This window comes from Onychomys torridus, chromosome 11 (genome assembly GCF_903995425.1).
Source record: "Onychomys torridus chromosome 11, mOncTor1.1, whole genome shotgun sequence".
In the NCBI taxonomy this organism is placed as follows: domain Eukaryota; kingdom Metazoa; phylum Chordata; class Mammalia; order Rodentia; family Cricetidae; genus Onychomys; species Onychomys torridus.
The window spans coordinates 38182882-38202044 of record NC_050453.1 but is presented as its reverse complement, the minus strand read 5'-3'; the positions used below and the strand labels follow the sequence as shown (position 1 = coordinate 38202044).

At 42.7% G+C, this 19163-nt stretch overlaps 1 protein-coding gene across 1 annotated transcript in view; it reads right to left on the bottom strand.

The window, feature by feature from the left end:
- Positions 1–11115: 11115 nt before the first annotated feature.
- Positions 11116–19163, bottom strand: part of Soat1 (sterol O-acyltransferase 1) — a 45919-nt gene continuing 37871 nt past the window's right edge. Inside the window, exons 11-16 of the mRNA XM_036202959.1 lie at positions 18997–19126; positions 17400–17497; positions 15907–16005; positions 14272–14407; positions 13613–13758; positions 11116–11773 (exon numbers count right to left, since the gene is read on the bottom strand). Coding sequence (XP_036058852.1) covers positions 11717–11773; positions 13613–13758; positions 14272–14407; positions 15907–16005; positions 17400–17497; positions 18997–19126 — 666 coding nt within the window. The 3' untranslated portion in view covers positions 11116–11716. The remainder of the gene's footprint in view (positions 11774–13612; positions 13759–14271; positions 14408–15906; positions 16006–17399; positions 17498–18996; positions 19127–19163) is intronic.

The following is a 19163-nucleotide window of genomic DNA, read 5'->3' as shown; positions in this document are numbered from 1 at the left end:
CAGTTACTTGTCTTCTCCTTCAGCTACTGTTGGCATAGAAGCTGCCTGATACTAAGATGAACAGCACTTATGAGCATGAAATAATGGTGAATGCATAGAAGTTACTTGCGCAACAGAACTAGGGTATATGTTAGCTTACTCCTCCTCACCTCCTTTGGAGACAAGGTTCTCATTAGCTGCCCTAGCTGACTTAGAACTCAGTAAACTGTGGGCCTTGAACCTGCAGCCATTCTCCTGCTTCTGCCTCTGAGTGATGGACCATGCCTGCTAGTTTACTCTTCTCTACCTGTGATGCTGAGGATGCTCTAAAGCATCATGGCTATCAAGTTTAAGAATGGCCTAAAACCCAACTTTTTAAATTATGATTGTGGGCCCACATAGTGTTGTGAAACTGAGTATGGGATGGGGGGGGGACAGTAAAAAGTTTCTGAACCCACAACCACCAAAAACTATTTCAAGAATCAAATGTGTGATGAATCCAAAGTGTTTGTAGCAGTGCTCACCCAAGGCTTCTTTAAGTGCCTCTGCCATATAGTGAGTATTTGAAGCCAGTACCTAAGTAGAAACAGCAAACTAAGAATGCCTGCTGCATTGGCATCCTGGAGCTAGGGGACTGAATGCAGTTCCTGGTTAATAAATGAAGCTCACGGCCATGCGCACAGGGCACAGACCCCAGGAGTGGGGAGGGGCCAGCTGCAGAAGCCCCAGCAGAGGTCCTAGCCATGTTGCTTAGCAGTTTAAAGGCTCATCTGGTCAGAAAAGATAGAGATACACAGTAAAGACAGATCCAGACAGAGGAAAACCTCTAAACATGTTCCAATGTGTTTAACAAGGTGCACAGGCTTAAGAATGAAAAGAAAAAGGTTATAGATTCATAGAAAAAAAAAGTAAAGTTGAAAGAAAAGAGTAAAGTAATAAAAATATAGAGAGAAATGGGAAATACACAGGGAGTCTGGGTACTGAATTATGTTGTCTTCAAGTTTTTTGATTGCTGATGAGCAAACAACAGCTGCTGAGAGACATGGATTATGAAAACGGCTAGATTTAACCAACTTATACATTTTAAAGATATTTTCACTTCAAAATTTAAGTCAAAAAATGTGTTAATTTGGAGGAAAGGTTATGCTTTTATTTCCATGGGAAATGAGAGGCTGTGGATTCATTCCAGGATAAGGAAAATCAGGTTTGATCAAAGAAGACCCCCTGAAATCTTGACTACAGACATAAAGAAATAAACCTAGAAGAATTACAAGACATGTGATGTGTATTTTACATGCTCAAACACATAACAAAAAAAATAATCTTTGGCTGATTTGTGTACAATTCAGCCTATGCTTGTATAGATGCAGATATATATGTTGCCTTTAAAAGTTTATGTATTTTCAGAGCAGAGAGACCAGAAACTGATGGGAATGGATGGCTCTGGTGACCAGCATCCAGAACAGCTTCAAGGCTGCAGACTGAGATGATCCAGCCAAGACCTAACAATTATCCTGATTTTCTCAAGGTTCCATTAAAGATTACCAGTGTCCCCAGAAAACAGGAAGCAGTCTAGAGAAAACAACATCTACATTCCCAAAATAGTGGTTATGGATGTTTGTTATCATTTAAGGGCAGGGTTGATTACAAGTTGTTTTTGGTAATGGTCAGGAAAAAAGCTAAACAAAGGAGATGAGATTCAAGGATCTCTTTCTGAAAAGAAAAAAAGGGGGATATATAAGTGACAGGAGAAAAAGGTAGATTATTGGATCTACTTTTGTAGTTCTTTGTTTTTAAAGGTGTATTTAAATTATTTCATGTGTATGGGTGTTTTGCCTGCATGCATATTTGTGTGCCATGTGCATGCCTTGTGCCCACAGAGGCCAGAAGTGGGGCACTGGATCCCCTGGAACTAAAGTTACAGATGGTTGTGAGGTGCTATGTAGGAGCTAGGAATTGAACCTGGGCCCTCTGGAAGAGAAGCAAGTGCTCTTAACCTCTGAGCCTTCTCTCCAGTTCCTAGATCTACTTTTAAACCAAAAAAGCAACTACTAGTCTTAAATATTTTACATTAGAATGGATTTCTTTATATTGGTATGAATTTAAAGTTAATGTATGAATGTTTCTACTCTGGGTTATTGTGCTCATGCAACTCATTTAGAAAAGTAATGTATAATTAAAAATAAAGATTAATAGTCATCTATAATAGTCAAATTTAGTCATGTTTTCAAGGTCATAAACAGACATATTTGGATAGATGGATGGTTTTCAAACACGTCAAAGATCTACATAACATGGCGTTTAGTATGTTTAATAACCTAAGGTTTTTCATAACAGTGAGACACATCTGCTCCTGACAGCACCAATCTACTTCAGAGAAGATGATGGGCATCAAAGAAACTCCATATGGAGTTTGCTTTCTTTATGGCAAAAGTTAGCCATGTGGGCAAAGAAACTGCCCTTGCCTCAACTGTTGACAGTTACTGTCCAAACTGGACCAACAGATGCATGAAAGTCGACTGCCAAACTTTGCCAAGACAAGGTAGAACAATCCTTCAAAATTCCCTGCTTCATAGGAAAGTCTATCAGATATGCTAGGCTTGTAGGACAGAGTTGGATGCCCCAACACTGGAGAGGAACTTTGAGTGACTGTCCAGGCAGCCTGATGTCATGGTTATTAGGTAAGATTTCACCCTTCTGGAATCTTTGACAGAGTTAAGCCTAGATAGTTATAACTTTCCTTAGTTATGATAGAAGGTAAATTAGATACAAAACTTTGAATTTACAAAGATCAATAATAGTTTTTTTTAATCTTGCCAAATAAAAATAAACTGAATGTTGTAATTCTTACTTAATAACTTTTGTTATATGTGGGAGACCAGCTCCCACATTTTACTCCAGGGTACTCTTGATGAGTGAGGGATAAGAGATTTAGATAGGAGAGAGGGGAGAGAAACAGAAACACAGGATAGCCTCGGGAGGGCCTGCCTGGATAACTATCCACTGCCCTCTTCTGTCTCTTCTCAAAAGCTCTTTATAGGAATGCCAAGGGGTGAAACAAAAGACCTCCCCCTAGCACAGCCAAGTGCAGATCCTTCCAATCACCTGGTAACCACCACATACATGGTCAAGCAATCCTCTAATGCAGCCCTGCTGGGTAAAGCAAGTTCAGATCTCACTAGGAAATCTTTATGGACCTCCCCAGTTTATATAGTTGTACTACATTAAGGTTAAAACCTTCCTTTTTAATTAGACAAAATGGAGAAAGGCTGTGAAATAATCCTTCTGTATACTGAGAATATGTATTATTTTAATTGGTTAATAAAGAATGTGATTGGCCTATAGCAAGGCAGGATAAAGCTAGGCAGGACAGTCAAACTGAGGATACTGGGGTGGAGAAGGGTAGAGTGAGAGTCACCAGTAGACAAAGAGAGCAAGATGGGCATGCTGTTATTGGTGAAATTATTAAGGCCACTCCACGTAGTTAAAAGGGAGGTTTATTTTGTGGGGTAGCTTATAAATGAAGGGATATGTTGCAGGGTCTGGGAAAGGTATGGCACAGTCTGGTGGTGTTCTCTGGAGAACTCTGCTTGGTCTACCTCCAGCGTCCCGGGTCCTGGAACCAAGAGAGGCCTCTCCTCTTGATCCTGGATCTTCAGCGTCCTCTCTCAGCCCCGCCTTATAGGCGTGACCATTACTGAAGCCTCAGTGGGGGCTGGAACTTCCAGGCCAAGGCTGGAATGGCTACCCACTACATGCTGTACTAAAAAAAAAGTACCAAGCCACATGGCAAAGCATAAATAAGAAATATGGGTTAATTTAAGTGTAAGAGTTAGCTAGTAACAAGCCTGAGTTATTGGCCAAGCATTTATAAGTTATATTAAGTTTCCAAGTCACTTATTTGGGAAGCAGCTGCTAGTTATTTGGGAACAGTTAGGACAGGACATAAAAGAAAATGACTGTTGAACTTTGCCAAGATAAAGCAGGACAGTCCTTCAAAATCCCTGCTTCATAGAAAAGTCTGTCAGACATTCTACAGGATACAAATGAAAGGAATGCTGAACTCTGCCAAAATAAGATGGGACAGTCCTTTAAAATTCCTGTTTCATAAAAGTCTGTCAGATAATCTAGGCCTTCAAGCCGAAGATGGATGTCCCAATGTTGCAGAGGAACCTTGGGTGACTGTCCAGGTAGCCAGATGTCTATCATTTCTATAGGTTTGGAAGTGACTTGTCCTGTACTTCCTGTTTACTTAGGTAATATTATATCCTTCTGGGGTCCTTGATGAAACTGAAGACTACATAGTTATACTTTTCCTTAGTTATGATGGAAGGTAAATTAAGTACAAAACTTTGGCCTCACCAAGATAGGATTAATATTAGAATATTTTCTCTGAATTTGCCAAATACAAATGGACTGAAGATTGTAAATGTAATTACCTGATAGTTGTTCTTATTGTTTTACTATGCTAGAGTTAAAATCTTTCCTTTTTATTTAGACAAAAAGGGGAAATGTTGTGGAATAACCTTTTTGTATGCTGTGAAAAAAATGCCATTCAGATTGGTTTAATAAAAAGCTAAATGGCCAATAGCTAGGCAGAATTTTCAGGGCAGAGAGAATGCTGGGAAGAAGTATGGAATGGCCAGTGGGTACAGATGGGAACAGGCATGCAAGAGGTCATGTGTCAACATGTAGATGGGTAAAAAGGGGTTAATTTAAGTTATAAGAGGTAGTTAGAAACAAACCTAAGCTATTGGCTGAGCTTTTGTAATTAACAGTAAGTCTCCGTGTCATTCCTGGGGGGTTGTACATTACATGTATGTGGGTATGTGCATGTCAAGGTGCCCCAGGTGCAGAGGAAATTAGATTCTATTGTGGGAGCCTATAGTGTCCCTAGTTTGTGGTTTGATTTCCATCTTGACTCAAGGTCAGAGACCAAGTTTGTTTTGCTCTGCAAGACTGTATTACAGGATGTTTGGCCAAAGGCATGGTTACCAGATGTCTTACTCCCCAAGACTGTACAACAGTATGCTTTGCCACAAGGCGTGGTTACTAGATGTTTTGAGAATTAAGGAAGTGTTTATGCTTGTTTGTACCTTGAACCATGGTGTCCTTGAGAGGGGAGGTCTTTTTTGCCTCTTGTTTTGGATATAAAAAGGCCCTGAGAAATAAACTTGGGGCTGCTGTGGTATTGACTCAGAGCCCCCCTGAAGCTATCTTGTGCCTGTCTTTTTCTTTTACAACATCTACGTCTCTATTTTACCTATCTATTATTTCTCAATCCTCACTCCCCTATTCAGGACTTGACAGGTAGGGTGGGGCCCGGCACTCTATACACATGCATACACTACACAACTCAAGGTTTTTTCTAAGTATATTTATTTACCATATTCACATAAGCATTATTTATGAACACAAAATTTAAGAATTCAGGAGAATGTGAACAATACATTAAACAAACTCATTTCACCAGTGATTAAAGCAGGAAGAGGTAATCAAGATTCAGTAGGAAAAACCAAGCTATCTTTAATCACACACACACACACACACACACACACACACACACACACACACCTTTAAAAACAACTTTTGCTGCTATGACCTAGGACACGCAGACCTGAGATACACAGGCAGCCACTGCACAGTCCAAATGACAGGGCCTAGCCCAGGGCTCCAACTCTCTTCACACCCAAGAATCAGCACACTGACCCACAGGCTACATCTCTAATGACTAGGTGTTGGGGCTGCCTATTTCACAATATTCAAAACAGTATAGCTATTCTTTAGTAAGACACACACACCACAAGACCCTGGGTGCTATCCACTCACCTGAAGAAAGTGCTCCACCAGGGTGGGGCATGATGAAGGAGAGACGGGAAATGTGTAAAGATTGAGGGTGATCATTTAAAAAGGGGAATATGTGCATCTTCCCATGTAAACACACAACTTGAATAGTCCTGAAAATAATCCATTCTTTTTCTCAAGTCTAAATTAGCTATTTAAAAGCGTTTCACAGAAGGAAAAAAATTCAAAAAAGATTTACAAGACTCCAGAACTCTCCTACCAACTTACAGCTGTTCCTACCTGATGATTTCTCAGCTGCCTATCGAACTGAGAGTAGAGAAGGGTTCTGATTTGTTTCAGCTAGCTGTATTTTCTATATAAACGGGGCTTCTATGTTTTATTTCGACAAAGGGTCTAGCACATCACCTGACAGAAACTGTATGGATGTTAAAACAACCAGATCCTTACACAACTTCACATGTGTCGTACTCCTCAGAACCTTCTCGTTCCTTCAATGTCAGCCATAAATGCCTAGAGACTGAGATTCCCTTGCCAATGTGAGTAGTTACACATAGCATTACAAAAAATATGTGGAAATTAAATTACTGCGTAAGATTAGTAAGCAGGACACTTAAACTTTATTAGTAATGAGTTATCTTCAGTTAAGAAATTTATTCTAAGGCTGGGTGGGGCTAGCGCAGTGGTGGAGTGCTCATCCAGCATGCACAAGGCCATGGGTTTAATCCCCAATTCAGCACAAAAAGAAAACGATTCTGCTTCCCAAGGCTATAAAGCCTTCTTCTATACACCATCCGAAGTCCTCACTGGGTTCTTTCCTCTTCGTAATTCTATATCTTGGCTATGAAATATGCACACTAGTTCTAAACACTGGAGATAAATACCTAGGTCACGGCAGCAATGCTCTCTAGAAGCTTGTTACCTCACTCTAAAGTTAAAGCAGATAAACCTGAAGCAATTTTGAAAAGACAAACCCATGCCCATCTAGTTTAAAATGACAGGTGTGGTGGCTCCCGCTGTGACTCTCAGGGACAAGGCAGGGCAATTGCCTTGTCTTGGGCGAGCCTATCAAGGAGCAAGTGGACTCAATGGTTGTGGTGTGGTGTGCGGGGGCTGCTTAGAAGAGCTGTAATTCTTGGAACCCTGCCATTTTAAAGAGGTAACAATCCAGATTTAGGTTTCGACTGTACGGAGATTAAGTAGTAAGCTATTTCTGCCAGGGCTGGTGCTCTGCCGGCGATCCTATGAGGTAGTTATCATCCCCACCTTACACATGAGGACACTGGCTCTCTAAGACAGGCAGCACGGCCCCGGGTCACTTGGCTATGCCCGGCTATCTGAATGCACAGCCCATGCTTCCGTCATCTCCTATTGGTTCTCAACTGGGTAGTCTGGGACAGGAGAGAATCACTGTGCCAACTGAGAGGAACCTACATAGATACATTGTGTCTGTTATGTAATGGGGCCTGAGAGACTGGATCACTTGTAGCCCAGGCTGGTCCCCAACTTTAACTGGTTGTGGAGCTGGGAATGACCTGGAATTCTGATCCTCCTCCTCTCCTAAGCTAGAGCTGAGGTCACAGGTATATGGTCCTGTTGCATCTTGGGCGAGCCTATCAAGGGTTTGTGAATGGTAGGCAAGCATATCCCCAAACTATTCTTCTCTTTTCCTTTTTTTCTTTTTTGAGCAGAGTAAAAGTATGTTTATTAAGGAAAGCTGAGAAAGAACTCAGGCATGGGAGTTCTTCCTAGGGGGGATATCCACAATTCATTTTTAAAACAATGTCATAAAAGTTTAAATCGTTACAATCAGTTTTGTTACTGCGGTCATGTGACTTTAGCTCAGGGGTTCTCAACCTTTCTAATACTTTAATCCTTTAATACAGTTCCTCATGATGTGACCCCAATCATAAAATTTCTTTGCATGGTGGCCCATGCTTTTAATCCCAGAACTTGGGAGGGGACCTCTGTGAGTTCGAGACCAACCTGGTCTACAAAGCAAGTTCCAGGACAGCCAAGGACACACACACAGAGAAACTCTGCCTCAGAAAAAAAAATTTTTTTTTGCTCCCGTTATGAACTGTAATGTAAACATCTGTGTTTCCCAATGGTCTTAAATGACCCCTGTGAAAAGCAGTTCAACCACCCTAGGGGTCACGACCCACAGGTTGAGAACCACTGCTCTTCCTCCCACAAACATGAAACTGGGCTTGCCTCAATATTTCTTATACCTGTGCAAAATCTTTTTCTGAATGATCTTTCTTGGCAACTAACAAATAAATTCCATCTTTTTAGGTTATACAAACCAAGTGAGTAATTTTCAAACATCTATGACTTGTCTTGAAAATCTGTTAATAGCCAATTTTTAGGCAAGAATTATTTTAAAGTTTTCAAGACAAGTTACATGTCCTAAATGAGTTAGTTCTATAACCATCTGTTTGCAAATACAGATTATTTCTACACTGAACTTTTGTTTTGTTTTGTTTTGTTGTTGTTTTGTTTTTTCAAGACAGGGTTTCTTTGTGTAATAGCTTTGGCTGTCCTGGAATTCCTTCTGTAGACCAGGCTGGCCTCGAACTCACAGAGATCCGCCTGCCTCTGCCTCTGGAGTGCTGGGATTAAAGGTGTGCGCCACCACCACCCAGCTACATTTTACTTTATTGGGAACCAGGCCTACATTTTCCCTACTGTCAAATGCCGCAGTGACTGACAAATTAGAAGCCGCCCCAGCCAGGTGTGGTAGCATACCCCTTTAATTCCAACACTGGAGGCAGATCTGTGAGTTCAAAGCCAGCCTGTTCTACATGACAGGGCTATGTAGGCAAACCCTGTCTCAAAAAAAAACAAAAACAAAAACAAAAAACCCAGCTTTGATGTTCTAATTAAATTCTAACAGGAGGCAAGCAATGTCATCCAGGCAATTTTAATACATTAATCCACCACCAAAAAAACTAAACTTGCCCCCTCTCCCTCTATCTGGAATTGAGAATAAAACCATCCGATACAGAGATAATAAAAGACCAAAACAGACATCTAAATGCAAAGTGAAAAACTGTATATAAAGTGGTTTTCAGCCGGGCGTTGGTGGCGCACACCTTTAATCCCAGCACTCCGGAGGTGGAGGCAGAGGCAGGCGGATCTTTGTGAGTTCGAGGCCAGCCTGGTCTCCAAATCGAGTTCCAGGAAAGGCGCTAAGCTACACAGAGAAACCCTGTCTCGGGGAGAAAAAAAAGATTAAAGTGGTTTTCTTCTATGGTCTCTCAAAATCAGTTATTCACGACAACAGACAACAATAAATGACCTGCTTGGAGCACACTATCAGCAAGGGCTTTTGGTTTCATTTCATTCATAAGGAGTTCAGACAGTAGTCTGAAGAAAAGGTTCCTGCCGAGGCAACCGGCAATGGAGTCCCATGGTTGCCAGCCTCTTCTTTCACAGAAGTACCTGCTTCCTTAAGGATTCTATACTTTTGAAGTCGAAGGCACTCTTACAACTCTAAATAGTTTGCAGACATGATTATCAGCTAAAATCTTGGTGAAAAACAAATCCCCAATGAAAAGCCTTTTTGGGTATGGCAGCACATGCTCGTAAACTCCAGCACTCGAGGAGGCTGAGGCAGGAGGTTGTGAGGTCCATGCCAGCTTGGGCTGCAGAGAAAGACCTTGTCTCGACCGGGAAGAGCAGTCTTGACTGGTCCAACAAATTAATACTGAGAACTGCTATAGAGTAACACCCTTTTCTGAAATGCATACATAATACTTCACAGAATGGGGCACCCTGAAATCCCATCCCCTTACTTCAGAAGACTCTCATGACCAAGTTTCAGACCATTCTGTTCCCTCATTATATTCCAAATGCAATTACACATGAAAGTCACTTAGCTTAGCTGGGCGTTGGTGGCGCACTCCTTTAATCCCAGCACTCGGGAGGCAGAGGCAGGTGGATCTCTGTGAGGACAGAGTGATCTATAGAGTAAGTTCCAGGACAGCCAGGGCTACATGGAGAAATCCTGTCTGGAAAAACCATACACACACACAAAGAAAAAGTGAAAAAGCGACTGGGTCACTTTAATCTTTAAGATACATGCCAGACGGGTTGGGAATTTAGCTCAGTGGTAGAGCACCTGCCCAGCAAGCGCAAGGTCCTGGGTTTGATCCTCAGCTCAAAAAAAAAAAAAAAAAAAAAAAAGATACATGCCAGAACTTAACAGGCTCTATTCACAGCAGGCTTATTGAGGGGCTTATGATTCTGTGACAATGCAGAACATTATTGTTTGGGAAGAGAAAAACCTGTGTCTGCTGATGCTGGTGCTGACATTCAGAGACAGCCTCAGTGCATCTATGGTGAATAAAGCAGATGATGAAGCTGGAGACACGTGGTCCAAATTAAAAGTGATTATTAATGAACTCTACATTATCTTCCTGTGAGACTTAAAATAATTTTTAAAACCACCCTGAAAAGACTTTGCAAAACTGTATGAACAGTTGCCAGGCTACTAGCAAAGTCTCCCAAATGGCTGTACCATGGAACAATACATGTGCTAGCAATTCATAGGCTCATTTCTTTGGGCAGGAGGTTGAACTACAGGTCTGTGTTGTTACCCTTTCCAATGTGCAAACCTCACACAACACACAGTCTGACCCAAGCACACAAGCACAGCAGGCCCTCTCACTACACCATGTAAGCAACAGGCACCTCTGGACTTGGAAAGGTCACATAATGAGTACATGTCCTTACAAATGATCACACAGTCATTTATTTCATCTAAAAATATACTGTTAAAGTATAATGACGAAGCAGCTACTTCAGAAGCCAGCTTCTGGATTCTTAGTAGCCGTTTAGTATTAATAGAGAGATTAATACTTCCATTATGGACTCACTAGTCTATAACAAGGAAGGTCACTAATTGGTAGACAATAAAGCAATTATACCAAAGAATACTTCTAAGTAACTTAAAAGTTAAAAGAAAAAAAAAATCTTGGCCAGGAGTGGTATCTTCTGTGATCCTAGCACTTGGGAGGCAGGGGCAGGAGGTCAGGGGTTCAAGGCCAGTCAGGCTACATAGCAAGTTCAAGGCCAGCCTGGGCTACATAGCAAGACCCTGTCTCTTAAAAAACCAACCCAACAACAATAAACTCTTCTTCTGATAGCATAATTAAAATATATGACCAGCTCAGTGAATCTATTTTAAAATGACTTTTGAGGTTTCAAAAGGCAATATATTTTTCCCTTCGTGTTTCTGACCCTTGAATTTGTACTAGTATTGAGTTCAAGGTGAAAGAACGCTAATTTTAAAAAAAATCATAACTTATACAGAAAAAAAAAAAAAGAGTAGACCAGAACTTTCAGAAAAATACAATATGGGGCTGGAATGTGGCTCAGTGTGTTGCCACTGGGCAAGGCCCTAGATTCTATTCCCAGCTCAGAGACAAAGCAAAACAGAATAGCAACAAAAGACATGAGCAGAAAGCATAACAATATTATCTCTCTTTCTACTAGAAATAACACAGTTAATTTCTCCCCAATTGCAGTTAACTAGTTCACTTCCTAACAGTGTACAAGAAAAACCTGGAAGCCAGAAGCACTGGGATGATTTCTTCCTGAGGTTTTTGGCTAATTTATGGCCAAGATATGTTTAGTCTCTGGCTAGACGGAATCAAGGAAATAAACAGATAAAATTACCAAGGCTTGAGCTGAGATAACCCCGAAAAAATCTGCCATTACCTCAACCATTGGTCTCCTTCCTACCCAAAAGGAAACCAACCCTCTCCCCGCCCAAAAATCATTAAGTGAACCAAGCCCTGCTTCAGGTGAGCCATCTGGAAAGGCTGGAGTGTCCAAACAACGTGGCATAGATAAATTCAGTAACTGCTGACGATGGCTCAGAATCAGGAAGAATATCTTCATTGGCAAGAAGGCAGCAGAGACGAGGCTTCTAAAACACATACCGACAGGTCCAGGAACGTGGCCGCACATAATCCAGAAAGGTGGGCTATGACGGGAGAAATAACAGCAGTTGATTTACGGCCACAGCACATGTGAGTTAGGTATCGGGTAGGTAACAGCTGAAGGTTATATACTGTACTTCTTTAAGCTGTCCCCGAGCATTTCAGCAACCTTTAAGGTTTGAGAAACTCCCTGTTTCAAAAGATGTTGAGATGTTTTCTACCAACAGCATCAATTAATTCAACTGAGAAGCTGCATAACTATGGGTTTCCTAAGTTTAGTAAACTCCATTCAGCTCCATGAACCATGGATCAAATGGTAAATAGGCACTGTGTCTCTTAGCAACTTGATGCCTTATTTTAGCAAAATTCAGTTGTTGTGGAATATTATTTTAAGCTGTGTTGCATTTGTTTCTGCTGTGGAACATTTGTTTTAATGATGCAAAGATGTGTTGCGTTCTTTTATGGTGCATTTGTTTAACTCTGTGAAGCTGTGTTACTGTGCCTGTCTAAAACACCTGATTGGTCTAATAAAGAGCTGAACGGCCAATAGCAAGGCAGGAGAGGGACAGGCGGGGCTGGCAGGTGGAGAATAAACAGGAGAAACGTGGGGGCAAGAGAGGTCAAGGAGTGAGAAAGGAAGGGGCTGCCACTGAAAGATAGTACAGAAGCAAGGGAAGGAAAAGCCCAGAGGCCTAATGGATGGGATAGTTAAGAAAAGCGCGCTTGAAATAAGGCAAGGTAAGGCTGGCATTTATAAGTAAGAAATAAGCCTCCGTGTGTATTTATTTGGGAGCTGGGTGGAGGGTTCCCCCAAAGAGTAAAGGAGCAAAGAGTAAAAAAAAAAAAACCAACATTCAGGTTCAGCCTAAAATCTAAATAGTGGTAGGACTAGAAAAATAGAGCATGTGTATAAGACGATAATACCAGGTTTTAAGTTTGTGATCCACTCCAGTATGAAGGAAAGATGGGACAGGAATTAAAAAACCTTCCATGGCAAGTACGGCATCCAAACTGGATCTCAGTCAGGGAATCAAATCTGACATGGGGACTGGAGTATAAAGAACAGCATAAGCAGGGACTGACGGGATCCAGCGCATCAGATGCACAAAAGGCTTCGGCAGGAAGTAAGGAGGGAGAACAGGGGCTGCGTGAGGAAAGATAGCATGTGCAGAGGTGCACAGAGACTCTTAACTCAGCCGAGGATATCTGCCCTCAGTTATGGTTCCTGGAAGAAATACCCAGGAAGACACACCAACAGGGAATCTCAGTCACATACAAATTGGAGTTATCCTACAGACTCAAACAAACCCCAAACACAACCATGAGGGGCGGGGGAAACGAACAGAGTGGTAAAATCAGCGGAAATGCAGCCCCCGCCATCAGTGTTGTCTGACATGTTTTAAAAAAGCTTATTACTTTTGGGGGGACAGAAGAAGGGGTGTATGTACCACTAGGAAAACCCTGGGGATACAAAGTCACAGGAGGTAAAGAAAAAAGAAAATGGGCCAGGCGGTGGTGGTGCACATCTTTAATCTCAGCACTTGGGAGGCAGAGCCAGACGGATTTCTGTGAGTTCAAGGCCAGCCTGGTCTACAGAGTGAGATCCAGGACAGGCACCAAAACTACACAGAGGGAAAAAAAAAAGAAAAAAGAAAACGAAGAAGCGAATAGCTAAATGAAGAAGGGTGAAGGCGTGAGCAACTCAGGGAAGTGAACTGATGTTCATGTCCTACATCCCTCCTTCCAACTCAGCCTCATACTCTCCACTACTATACTACCTCCATAATACCCACCCCCTTACATCAGGGGTGACTAATAGCACCCCCCCTTAATATCACCCCCCTTACATCAGGGGTGACACCCAAGCTGGACTGGCAACTCACATTCTTCAGAGGACAGTGCTGGCGGGCATACCATTCTTGAGAATAAAAGCACAGAATGACTCCCTGGCCCAGGAAAAGAGAAGCCCATACCATGATGTTCCAGATTGGCCTTTTCCGGCTGTCGTTGACAATGAAGTTAAAAGCCACTAAAGTTAGAAAGAAAACAAAAATACAGTGATTAAATCATGGCTCACCAGGGACGAGTGCTCAGATGCAGGCCATGGCTGAGTCCCAGCAGTGAGCATCGTCCATTCATAAGCATCTTTTGTACTGCTCACTTACTCTACAAGTAAATAAGGCTTAACTATTGAAATTTACCAGTCCTAATTTGCAGGAAACTGAGAGTATTCAGAACAAGTGAAAATACATTTCATCAAGTGATTCTTATGGGCTCTTCTCTACACACTCAAACATGAACCTATTTTTAGGAGTTGCACAGTGGCAGTGTTTATGACTGGTCCCCAAGAGATGATCTAGTTCACATCCTCCCTCCAGTGTGTAAACACCTGCAGCCACAACTGCATACAAGTACTCAAAGTCAGTATTCTGACCACCTGCTTGCTAACCGGCTAGCTTTTCTAAGAGACCTCAGTTTCCTTCCTGTTTGGCGCTCTCCTTTGCTGTAATAGCTGGCACCCACGGCAGGCCAAGGCACTCACTTCCGAAGAACATGAAGAGGACAAAGAGCACTGGGTAGAAATAGCTCAGGCAGACAGCCAGGGCGTATTCATGCACCACGGCTGACATGGCGAAGACACCCAGCATGGCAGCAGACTTGAACCTCTTCGAGAAAAACTAAGGCACAAAGAAAACATCAAAGAGTCAGTAACTTAAAAAAAAAAGTAAGCATGAGCAATGAGACATGATTACTATGCATGAAAGGCAGCCACTTAGTCATATCTGACTTTCTAAGCCTATTCAGTAGGTTAATCCAAATCTATTAAAATAATTACAAAAACATGTTCAATGCTCTAGTCTGGACATGAAGAGTCCTGCCTGAAGGCTCATATGCTGAGGTCTTGGTTCCCAGGTTCTGGTGCTATTCTGAAAAGTTCTACAAACATTATTGAGCCAGGTTTCATGTACCACAGGCTAGCCTTGAACTGACCTTTTTGCCTCCAGCTTCCAAGTGGTCACTTAACCACCCCAGGCTGAGATTTCAATCCTCAGAGGGGCACTGTCTAGAATACAGGGCAGGCACCCCTTCCAGAACTAAGATTAAGAAACAACAGACTTGTCTCAGCTCAACCTGGGACTTCAATGTGAGTGAGAACTCAGGGTCTGACACATGCCTGTTTCCTTAGGATGCCGTCAGCCACTGGAGGCGGTGACACTCTTAACAATGGAAACTGTTTCAGAGACACCAGAGTTAGAGTATAGGCTGTAATAGTTACTCTAAATACCTTCCGTTCCAAAGCATGGCTCACACAGCCACGTCTCTGACTGAAGAGATGTAAATCCAAAGCGGCTATTTACTTTTAACAAAGAAACAAATCCAAATGAAAGTGGGGGGCAGAGGCAAGGGGATATGTGCAAATTCCAGGCCTGCCTGGTCTACAAAGGGAGAAGAGACCAGGGGAGGGGGTGGGGGTGTTTGAGAAGGACAGAGGCTAGAGGGAGAGTATTTGTGGGCAAGGAGATTCCTAAAGGTCCTACACTAAGAATTGTTAACTTTGTAACCAGGTCCAGAGAAAGGCATGGTATTATTCCTAGAAATGGACATAATGGTTTCCATGCCCAGTAACACTCACTGCATTAGATGTAAATGTCTAAGAAAATGGACAAGAAACTATAACACCTTCTACAGTTCTACAGGCAATAAAACACAACTGTTTCCAGCTGCGCAACACTACTTTAAAAAAAAAAAATCCCCATTTCTTTCATATTTGCTTGGCTAGCTTTTCAGCTTTTGTTTTGAGACAGGGTCTTACTATGTAGGTCTAGTTGGCTGCGATAAAACTTAGGATGTAGCCCAGGCTGGCCTTGAACTCAGAGATCCACCTGCCTCTGCCTCCCAAGTGCTGGCAGGTGTGTGCCACCATGCTGGACTCTTTCGTAAAGACTAACTTATTGTATCTCTATGTATATATACGTGGACCACATGCATGCAGGTACCATATGTGAGGCCAGAGAAGGGTATCCAGTCCCCTGGAACTGCAGTTATATGTGGCTGTAAGCTGACCCATGTGGGTTCTGAGAACCGAGCACCAGGCATTCACAGGCACTGAGACATCTCTCGAGGCCTCTCAGAGTCCCCGCTTCCCACATAGCATCAGCTAGGTCTCGATGTTTACCCAGAGGAGGTCCTTGTACGCATAGTAGTAGAGCCAGTCATGAACAACCACATTCCAGGTCCTGTAGTAGTTGGAGTATGACGTAGAATTCCACCAGTCCTGAGAGAAAGCAAAGGTATAAAATCACACACACAGCAAAACCCCTGGCCGTGCCCAGAGAGCACATATGCTTGACAGAAAGCCTGAAGGACATTAGGATGAAATTGTTAGTCCACACACTGATGCTAGAAATCTCAAAACATCTGAGCCGTTAGCAGCCAATACTCATGTACGTTAGCGCTATGCATAGGTGAAGGCTCTGAGTGTGTTTTGTCTCGTCATCATCAAATAAGCGATGAACACACAACCATTTACATCTACTGTTTGCCTCCACGGCTATTAGTGAACTTCCTCTCCACCTTGTTTAGTGTCAGAGGACTGAGCACACCTGGGAACAGGCTAACTGGGATCTGGTAGCACGGTTCAATTAGCAAGGGAGTGAGATGGTGGTTCCAAAGTCCCTTTTGTATTTCTTGCTCCCAACATGAAGGTAAGACCAATAGAATCAGACATCCAAAATTTGCCATCCACATCTACTGTCTTTGAGAAAGAAGTGTCGGAGATGGAGTCAAAACAGTAAAACTTGACAAGGCCAGCTTCAGAAGTCTGAGGATACCATCTGAAGCAGAACTAACACCTTTGGAAATGAAGGAACTTATTTCCCTTGGGGCTGCTATGGACTGACCTGCTGAGGTCACTTTGTAAAATGCAGCCACCGACGTGAAGAAATGCAGTGAGGGGTTGGCATAAGGCCCTCTGAGAAAGACTTCCCACCACAGTCACCAGCACCTCACAGGATCCAGCAGAGGCTAGATGCCTCTGTGGGAGTGGGAAGAAGGAAGGCCAAGACAAGGTTTTACTCTACTATAGTCCAGGCTGGCCTGGAACTCATGGTAATCCTCCTGCTTCAGCCTCCCGAGTGCTGAGTTTACTAGTATGTAACAGCACTCATTTGCTATCTAAAGGGAAGAGGCGTCAGAAGGTTACCATACATATATCAGAATTTCAGACTTAACACTGGTAAAACTAGGGAAAAAAATTACCTTATGGTCTTTGTGTCGAAAAACTGGTCATTCTAGTCAGCAAAGCTCAATCCTTAGCAATATGCCAAGCCTGACAGCTTGACTGCCATCTCTTGAACACACATGCATTCCCGGTACATATGTACCCCCCCCCCCCCCACCCCAATAATTTCTTTTTCTAATTGATCAGAAATGCCAGGCAAAGTGGTGCATGCCTAATACTCGGGAGGCAGAGCCAGGCGGATCTCTGTGAGTTCAAGGCTAGCCTGGTCTACAGAGTGAGTTCTAGGGTAGTCACAGCTATACAGAGAAATTCTATTTCATATGTGTATATATGTGTGTGTATATGTACACATATATATTATTTATTTATTATTATTATTAGAAAGAAAACATAATGTTTTTGTAAAGATGGGAGCAAGTATACAATACCTTATAAAACATCCTGTCGCCAAATCGTAGCATCTCGGCAAAGGCGTTCAGCCAGCAGTGCAGAAAGGCAAAAAACGAAAGGAACAGTACCAGCACACCTGAAAACCAGAGTGACGGACGTCTCAAGAGGCTTTCCCAGCAGCCCCCATAGCCAGCCTGAGCAGCACATCCGCGCATGTCTAGCCGGGACGCTGCCGCAAAGCCTGCAGGTACTCCAGCTCCCCCACTCCAGAGGTGATACAGCACACCTTGGAAAGCTAAGGTTTGTTGTTGTTTACTTAAAAAAAAAAAAAAAAGAAAGAAAAAAAAAGGTATTTCTCTGTAATTTTAACAGAAAATAGATGATTCCAGCCTGTTTGAAAGAAACACCTGGACATACAGCTAAACTTGGTGCCCGAGACCCCTGGGTGCTACAAACACCATCTACATCGGGACTTCTGCCATCGCAAGATACCCCAGGCCTTTCTATCCGTCCTCCTGTCCAAAAACCTTCCCACCACTTTTCTCCAGACGGTATTTTGTTAAAATTCTCCAGTATATATTCCAGCGCCCAATGCTAAATGTCATCGCTAACACAAGAAAAAAAGCCCACAAGGCTGTTCTATTTATAGAGTACTTCCACACTGTACTGTAAAATACTCATTGCACAACACCTATTTTATTCACTTGTTCAAAAAAGATTCACTCGGTGTTTGCTGGACAACACAGGATAAACTAAAAGTAGCTTTAAAGTATGACGCTTGGGGCTGGAAAGATCTCAGTGGTTAAGACCATGGACTGCTCTCCCAGAGGACCTAGCACCCACATGGTAGCTCACTACTGTCTGTGACTCCAGTTCCCGGGGATCTGACACCCTCTTCTGGCCTCTAAGGGTACTGCAAGCACACGGTACACATACATTCAGGCAAACACTAATATTAATAAATACTAATAAAACAAAAATAAGTAAGTAATCTTAAAATATGCTCCTTAATCTCAAGGAGCTTGCAGTCAAGTGAGTTAAGTTATGGATGTGTGTGTGTGTGTGTGTGTGTGTGTGTGTGTGTGTGTGTGTGTGTCTATTCGTGCTACAAGAACATCTAAAAGACAAACGGACATGACAACAGCAGCAGAGACCAGAAGGTTGAGTCAAAGAAGCCCTGAAGTCAAGCTCCCTGAAGCACAGACTGTGTCTGCATCACCTGCAGCTGAGTCCTCAGCACTGGCACACAGTAGGAACTCATGTGTGATCAGAAAAATGTACACGGAGTGAATGGAACCAGAGACAAGGTATGGTCAAAGCAGAGGAAATAGCGGCAAATTGAGACTTCACAATGTGGCCAGAGCATCCCATGTCTCCTAGAGGTCACTCTGGAAACAGCTAAACCATCTGCTGGTTTAGCCCCAGGAGGTTCCTGGCAACTTTATCTCCGGGTATTTGAGAGAGAAACTAGATGGACTTTTCAGTTCTGGAGCAGATGAAGAGGTGGTGGGAGGGTATTTGTACAGCTCAGGTCTCAGGAGAGAGCATGGAACTAATGATGCCTACAGACAGCAGCCCCCTGCCTTCTTCCTGACTGTATATATGGATGGGCAAACTAGTGAGCCTCCAGCTTACCTGGCAAAATGGAGTTAAATACACACAGGACCAGAACCCGAGCGCTGAAGGGCTCCTGTTTGATATTCCGGAACAATGGAGCGCAGAGTCTCTCAAAGATGTAGTAGACATAAAACAGGCAGCCAAAAACCTGGAACACAGCAAAGAAAACAATGCCAGCTTCATAA